General features: G+C 51.4%; 1 protein-coding gene across 1 annotated transcript; it reads right to left on the bottom strand.

Moving 5' to 3' along the window:
• Positions 1-1,227: 1,227 nt before the first annotated feature.
• Positions 1,228-7,280, bottom strand: PIMREG (PICALM interacting mitotic regulator). The gene is made up of 4 exons (XM_038759703.1): positions 6,987-7,280; positions 5,316-5,632; positions 4,453-4,548; positions 1,228-2,243 (listed from the first exon to the last, which is right to left on the bottom strand). The coding sequence occupies exons 1-4, from the start codon at positions 7,278-7,280 to the stop codon at positions 2,135-2,137; spliced, it is 816 nt and encodes a 271-aa protein (XP_038615631.1). The 3' UTR covers positions 1,228-2,134.
• Between the last annotated feature and the right edge of the window lie 768 nt (positions 7,281-8,048).

Below are 8,048 nucleotides of genomic sequence, written 5' to 3'. Positions count from 1 at the left end.
GTAGACCCATCTCCTCTTTCCAGGGTGGCATATTCGCTGAAAGGGGTCACCTTTACTTTGTTCTAATACACATACACACACACACACACACACACAAAATCACACACACCTGGTCACCCCTTAGGACAGATGGAAGACACAGGCCTCAGCTCTTACCAGGAGGCACCTTGGGCTATTGTCAACGGTAGATGGGAATGCTAAGAATGGAAACATCTCAGTAAGGTTATCACTCAGTTCTATTTATGGATTGCTTAGTGTGGGTAGAATACTGAATAAAGCACTTCAAGACATGCAACAGTCCTTATGAGACTTAAAACGGCCTGAGAGCCACTGATTTTGTTCAGCAGCCACTGATCCCCCCAAGCAGGAACCACAAGGGACCCCAATTTTAGCTCCTACCACCCATCCCTCCCTTTTCTATTGCTGGGGGAAAACCAACTCCCAAACTGTGTGACGAGAGTGCACTTGCATCTGGTCTGAGTTTTACTACGTATAGAGTTTTCGATATTGTTTGTCGGTGGGACGGTTCTACGGTGAAAAATGTTTATATTTCTTACAGCTGCCTTGTAAAAAATGGAAACAAAGTTTAAAAAAATGTATAATATCCAATTTCTAAAACCCTGATCTAAGTAAGATTTTTACAACTGGTAGATTTTGATGTGAGCTGGTTTTTAAATCTTCCAAGTTAAAGTCACTTAAATAAAGACCTTATTTGCCTTTAGTTTTTTATGTTGCTTATGGGCTCTTAGTGAGGGGGCTGGAGTCCCCCAGACCCAATCTCACTCTGTTTGCCCCTAGGATGTGGGTTGGAAAGGCTGACTGAGGGTGTAGACCACGACTCTGGTAGTAGAGCTGGCCTTTGCCCACATCCTCTTCAAGGCCAACGGTGAAATTGGACCCCTGAGTGTATGCCCCCATTCATTCAATTGTATTCATTGAGTGCTTACTGTGTGTAGAGCACTATACTAAGAGCTTACATCTCTTGCCTGCAGAAATTAGTCATGTCCCTTCTCTGGACTCTTGTTGCTCAGGCCCCAGTAGGTGCTTAAACAAATGCCATTAAAAAAACATGAGTGGTAGGTAAGCAAGGTTCTAAGACTTCAACAGCAGCAGATGACAACACATATTGCCCACCCCATTGGATTTACCTGTCCCCATAAAGACCAAAAAAACCCCTAAGAGGCTGAATTGGTTGAAAAGAGAAGGGAAATCTTTTTAATGTGTCAAAACTGGTAACAAGTATTTCTATATAAAATCAATTACTGGTGGATTTCAAAAACGAGGTGGTTTGTTTCATTTTTTTGTTAAAACAGGGCACCACCTTAAACCCAGAGAAAAGCTTGTTTCAGAACACAAGCCCTTATTTAGTGTAAATCCGACCCCAACAAGGGGGAATAAAATCCACTCAGACCAGAGTTGTCAACAGGTAAACAGTCTCAACTTTAAATATGTAGAATATATATATACATATATATCTATAGAGGCATATATATGATTTTAGCTTATTCCTGAGCTCCCAAGGACTATTCAGACTAATTCTTTGTCACAATGACCTAAGAGAAAAGGCAACATGTGTATAAAAAGCACTTAGGTTGCTTACTCTGACACTTTCCGTTCTTCGAAAAGGACGATATTGGAAGAGTATAGCTTGTTTTTTGGATAAACAGTGCAGCAGGCAGAGTACATTGAGGCGCATCAACGCCATCACCAGCTAACTGCCAGTGGGCTTATTGCACCTCTGCTTGTTTAAGCAGCAGTGTTGATGGGGCGCTTGGGGCCCAGGGTGTTTTAGTGTAAAGAGGTTAGTGTGAATTCTGTTTTGGCTGAGACTCGCATCCAAGTCTCAGGAGTAGGGTCTGTACGTGCTAGAGTGACAAAGTTAAAAGGAAGCATGAGGAAACTTGAAGGCAAAACTCCGTCGAGCAGAGGAAGCCTAGCCCTGCTGCCTCATGATTTTTCAATAGGGCTGGGGGAGTGGAGATTCGTGGAGGGAGAGGGAAGGTCGTCCCCCAGAAGCTGATGTGAGGGGGGGACTGAAAGGAAGAGCAGAACCACCTGACAGCTTGTTTGTCCTCTGACCCCTGAAGTTTTCCCTCCCTCCGTTCACACGTTAATTATCCTGGTTAGAGCCGTGTCAGTTCAGCCGCAGCTTCTTCAGGGATGATTGAAAGAGTTTCTTGGACTTGCGAGCAGCCTGCAGGTTCCGGGACATTAGGAGATGGTAGTTTGTGATCGCTTGTTTCCTGCGGAGGGAGGAGGGTCATGAGGGGAGGGCGGTCAGTGCGGTGGGCTGGGGGCTGTGATCTCCTGAGCCTTAGTTTTCTTAAACAGGGATTAAGTTTTGTTCCCCCGACCCTTAGTCTGCAAATCCAATCAGGGTCAGGGGGCTTTGCCAAGCCTGATTACCTAGTACTTACTCCAGTTCCTGGCCCATAGTAATTGTTTAATAAGAACCAATATCATTATTAGGATACAGTGCACTTTGAGGTCTGAAGGTGTGCTAAGCCAGCCAGGAAAATGGGGCACTCTGCTTTCCTTTTTGGACTGGGAGGCCTCCCCAAGTTCAGCCCTCCTAACTGAAGCGGCGATCTCATGGTGTCGGGAAGTGCCGGGGCTGATATCCCCAGAAAGATTGGTGGAGAGGGCAAGTTGCGGCCTAGCCATGTGGTGTTCAGGTGGTTGTGCTTGGGTTAGTTACATAAGAAGGCCAAGCAGGGAGTCTGAAGGAATTAGTAGCTGTGGTCCTAGTTGCTGGTTGAGGGGTTTTGGGGAGGGAAAGGGCAGGGGGAGGGAGAGAGAAAGAGAGTAAGAAAAAGAAATCGAGAGACACACACACATACACACACCAACCTACAGGTTTGAACCACAGGTCTGCTGGGGGCCAAGCCCCAAGGCGGGTGGAGCCCAGGACCATGGAAATACCAGGAGAAGATTTGAGCAGAATGGCTGCCTGGCCAAATCCCCTACGCCTCTCTGATCCATCTGTAGTTCTGGAGGTGGAAGGGGAAAGCAGAAGTAGCTCCAGGACCAGGAGTTTGGGAATTATTTTTGTATTTGGGGGTGGGGTGTGTGTCCTCCATTGGCATTTCCAAAAGGAAGCCAGGTCACCCCCCTCTTTCCCTTCCCTCCTGCCAGGCATGCAAGCAAGCAACAGGTGGGGAACAAGACGTTACCTGGCAGACACGATCTTCAGTTTCCAATGAGAGAAACTGTCACGTCACTACCAACAAGATGAAGAACACAAGAGGTGAGTGAGGCTTGGCTGCTCAGACATCTGGAGGGCCCCAGCTGGGCCTGGCTCCCCTGGGCAGGTGGGCTGGGATCATGACATCCATCCAAGGGGGCCATGCTCACCAAATGCGGGGGAGAAAAGGGAAGGGGTGTCTGCTAGACCGAGACTACCGGGTGCCCCGAGCGCGAGGGGTCGACTGGATGGACTACGGGTAACCCTGGTGGCTGTCTCATCCTTTCCCCCTCCTACGTGTGGAGTGGGCAGACTGGATGCGGGCACTATGGATGTCAGAAAGGAGTTCACTGTAGACAGGCAGGCAGCTGGGAATCTCCACCAAGCTCCCAGGAAGAGGGAGATGAGAGCCTTGGGACCCAACCCCTCACCCCCCATCCCCCCAACAGCCGTAAGGCTTTGGGGAGGGGGTGGAAGGGCTGGGCTGGGGATGTCCCTCTGGGGAGCTGGAATGACTCCTAATGGTTCTCGGGTTGCTGGGACGTGTCCAGTTTCTCAGGGAGTGAGCGGCACCATGGCTTAGTGGATAGAGCAGGGGCTTGGGAGTCAGAAGGACCTGGGTTCTAATCCCCGCTCCACTATACGTCTGCTGCAGGACACAGGGCAAGTCATTTCACTTCTCTGGGCCTCAGTTACCTCATTTGGAAAATGGGGATTAAGAGTATGAGCCTCATTTGAGACAGGGATTGGGTCCAACCTGATTAACTTGTATCTTCATTGCCTTGATTTGATCCCTTTATTCAGTTCCGCAGCACTTATGTATATATCCATAAATTATATTAATGTCAGTCTCCCCCTCTAGACTGTAAGCTTGTTGTGGGCAGGTGTTTTGTACACCGCTACAGCATAGAGTATGTGCTCAATAAATACAATTAATGATGATAATGGGAGGGAAATGGGAATTGAAGCAGCATGACCCAGTGGATAGAGCACGGGCCTGGGAGTCAGAAGGACCTGGGTTCTAATTCTGACTCTGTTCTTGTCTGCTGTATAACCTTGGGCACGTTGCTTAACTTATCTGTGCCTCAGGCACCTCATCCATAAAATGGGGATTAAGACTGTGAACCGCATGTGGGATGGACTGTATCCAACCTGATTAGCTTGTACCTACCCCAGTGCTTAGTGCAGTGCTTGGCACAAAGTAATATTTAACAAATACCATTAAAAAAAATTGGCTTAAAAAAAATGAAGGGTGCAAGGATGGTTACCTTTCTTCTCTGGCAATGGCATCATCAAATTCCTGGGAGAGATACTGGAGATCCCGGATCCCTCTGGAGACGGACTCCAGGTCTCTGTTGAATTCTCTGCACAGAAAATACAAGTCCCCTGTTGAGTCATGGCTCTTGACAGACCAAGCCCCTGCTTTGACCCTTTCATTAAGAGAGGTTCCAGGGCCTGTGCTGGTTGAACATGAATAAGCTGCTGAACCATCTGGGCCCCAGGATCCTCATCTGTAAAATGGGGGACGAGATCTCTGCTCCTCGTCCCCCTTGGACGGAGAGCTCTGTGTGGGCACATGACATAACGCAAAGGGCCTTTTCAGTCAGTTAAAAATGTTCCTCAGAATCTCATATTTATTAGAGACATCAGACGGGCCATGATAGGACACAGGCCTAGAAGAGCTTCCCCCACTAGATAATGATCTCCTTGTGCCTCTCAAGTGGCCCAGAGTTTGGCCTCTCCGCCTGCCTGGTCTCTCAGTGCCCGCAGTGTGGTGGTGAGACTAAACTCCTTGTGGGTAGGGAATGTGTCTGTTTATTGTTGCACTGCACTCTCTCAAGGGCTTAGTACACTGTTCTATACACAGTAAGCGCTCAATAAACACGATTGGCTGGTTAACTGAGGAGGAACCACCACACCACACTGCTCTCTGCCTTCCTGTCAGGCCCGCTGATGGTTGGGGGCTAGTCTGAGGTGAGTGCTAGCCATGGCCAATTGCAGGCTAAGTGGGGGGCATGGAGGGAGGTGGTTTGGCTTGCCCTGAGCAGGTCGAGGCACACGAAAGGACTTCCCACCAGATTGCTGCTTTCCCTAAATGTGCCTCAGGGGGTGTACCAGCAAGCAGACTCACCTGGAGGCCAGGCGGGACCCTGTCTGCTGGTGGCCAAGCAGGGGGGCCGGGGAGGAGTAGGGACTGCTGAGGGCAGCGGCTCTTTGAGACCTCCTGAGGGGCAGCGTGCCCCCGTCCTTCCCGAGCCAGGTGGACAAACATCTCCACTCCACTCCTCTGGGCCGAGGGGGGCACCGGCGGGGCCCGGACCTTGGCGGGGTGGCAGCGGCAGAGGCCGGCCGGGGGCCCCGCCGGCGAGGTGTGCGGGGGGTGGGGCTTCTCTTCCCAGGGGAGACCATCAGGTGGTGGCCATGAGGCCTCTGGGACTTCTGTAACCTCTGCAAAACAGAAACAGTGGTGAAGCGGGGGCCATATATCCATGCTACCCCCCCCGGAGGAAGTTTCCCTTTTTTGGGTTTCTGGGCCACATCCGCCCATCCTTGAGGCTGATTCTGGAAGGTTGTTTCTCAGCTCTCCACCTGCTGGTGGACCCCCAACCCCCAGGGGCCTGAGCCCACCTACCAGAAGGGTGGCAGGGGGCAGAGAAGGGGTCACTGTCGACAGCAACTCCAAGCTGGGTAAGGGCAGATGGCCACGATTGCTTATTCTCCAAGTCTGTGAAGCAGCGTGGCCTACAGGAAAGACCACGGGCTTAGGCGACAGAGGATCTGCATTCTAATGCCATTTGTCTGCTCTGCAACCTTGAGCAAGTCACTTTACTCTTCTGTCCCTCAAGTTCCCTCATTTGTAAAATGGGGACTAAAACTATGAATCCCATGTAGGAAAGAGACTGTGTCCAACCTGATACCTTGTATCTACCCCAGTGCTTAGAACAGTGCTTGACACACAGCAAGCACTTTACAAATTCCGTGTTTACCAACAATAATAATATCAGATCTTGAGCTCCTGGTTTTTTTTTGATGTTGATGGCATTTATTAAGCACTTACAATGTGCAAAGCACTGTTCTAAGCACTGGGAAGGTTACAAGGTGATCAGGTTGTCCCACGGGGGGCTCACAGTCTTAAGCCCCATTTTACTGAAGAGGTAACTGAGGCACACATAAGTTAAGTGACTTGCCCAAAGTCACACAGCTGACACTTGGCAAGGCGGGGATTTGAACCCATGACCTCTGACTCTGAAGCCCAGGCTCTTTCCACTGAGCCATGCTGCTTCTCTGGTTTATCCTCCTCTGGCCCACTGAGGATGGATTTTTTTTTTCCCCTTTCTTAATGGTATAAATTACCCACATCCTTCTGACTCCCAGACTTGGGCTCTCTCCACTAGGCCATGCTGTTTCTCAGTGGTTAGCAGATCTAGATTCAACTGTGGTCTAACGGAAAGGCCACAGGCCTGGGAGTCAGAGGATCTGGGTTCTAATCCCAGCTTCTTCGCTCGCCTGTTACTTGGCTTTGGTTAAGTTGCTTCACCATACCTCCATTTCCTCCTCTGTAAAAGGAGGATTCGGTACCTGTTCTTTTCCCCACAAAGGCTTTGAGTCCCATGAGGGGCAAGACCAGAATCTAAGCATCTCCCAGCACCGGGCATCTAGTCAGTGCTTAACAAATACGCCAGTTAAATGGGGTTGGGGGCCCAAGGACAATGGCTGCTCTGCAGGAAGGGATATCCACTTCTAGGTGTCCAAGTGCCCTTCTCAGAAGGCCAGGTTGGAGGAGGGGGGCGAGAAGGGGTACCTGAGCCACTGCCCCAAGGGCATTCTGGGCTGTGCGGCAGACAGATTGTAGGCTCTGCCTCCCCTTCTCCGGGGTTTCCAGACGCTCCCAGGCTGTGGTCTCCCCGAAGTTGACGTCCACCTGCCGTAGTGCCTCCCGGGTACGGAGACTCCTGCGCAGGGCGCTCAGGCCGCTGGCCCTGGGTTTCCACCGGGAGCGGGTGGGCGGCGGGCTGTCATTCTCATCAGTCTCTTCCAGCACCCGGTGAGCCCTCCACCCTAGGGCGGCCCCCACCCCCTGCAGTACCGAGGCCATCTCTCCTCAAGGCTGCCTCTCGTCCTGGCTGAAATCCCTGCGGGAGACAAGGTGGGTGGTCGGTGGCCAGCCAGCTTGACCCAACGGAGGCCCCCGACCCACAGCGGCCTGCCTGGCTTGGCCCCCTGGCTCTGGGCATCCCGTCAGAGGGATCCTCCCCAGGCCCGGTCTTTTTGGACTGGCATAACCCTGGAATCCCAGCTTCACCCAGTCAAACATTTGTATTTATTGAGCACTTACTGTGTGCAGAGCACTATAGTAAGTGCTTGGGTGAGTACAATACAACAATGGTGCTATTGATGCCTGTCTACTTGTTTTGTTGTCTGTCTCCCCCTTCTAGACTGTGAGCTTACTGTTGGGTAGGAATTGTCTCATCAAACTGTACTTTCCAAGCGCTTAGTACAGTGCTCTGCACACAGTAAGCGCTCAATAAATACGAGTGAATGAATGAATGAACAATAATCAGTGACATTCCATGCCTGCAACAAGTTTCCGGCCTAGAGGGGCCAGTCGAGGACAACTCTGGCCTAAAGGGCAACGCCCCAGAACCCATTCCCTTCCTACGATGGCTTGTGGGGCCTCTGGGGTCACGGCCCCTATCAGCCAGCCCGGGGGTGGGGGTGGGGGGTGGGGTGGGAGGCAACCCAATTCCCTCTCCCGCCCCGCAGGGCTGAGTGACTTGGTCAAACGGCAGGACCAGCAGCCAGGGGCCGGGTGGTCGCTCACCCGGCTGCCATCCCTGGCTCGTCCCTGATCCCTGAGGGACGC

This window comes from Tachyglossus aculeatus, chromosome 17 (genome assembly GCF_015852505.1).
Source record: "Tachyglossus aculeatus isolate mTacAcu1 chromosome 17, mTacAcu1.pri, whole genome shotgun sequence".
Classification (NCBI taxonomy): domain Eukaryota; kingdom Metazoa; phylum Chordata; class Mammalia; order Monotremata; family Tachyglossidae; genus Tachyglossus; species Tachyglossus aculeatus.
Note: the sequence above shows the minus strand (reverse complement) of the source record. Positions and strands in the feature narration are given on the sequence as shown.

Excerpts from the sequence above, each read along its gene's own strand:
- PIMREG (XM_038759703.1), bottom strand. The coding sequence starts at position 7,280 with ATGGCCTCGGTACTGCAGGGGGTGGGGGCCGCCCTAGGGTGGAGGGCT. Across the intron at positions 5,633-6,986 it reads CCCTTGGGGCAGTGGCTCAG|AGGTTACAGAAGTCCCAGAG; the intron begins GTACCCCTTCTC and ends TCTGTTTTGCAG. Across the intron at positions 4,549-5,315 it reads GGGTCCCGCCTGGCCTCCAG|AGAATTCAACAGAGACCTGG; the intron begins GTGAGTCTGCTT and ends TTTTCTGTGCAG.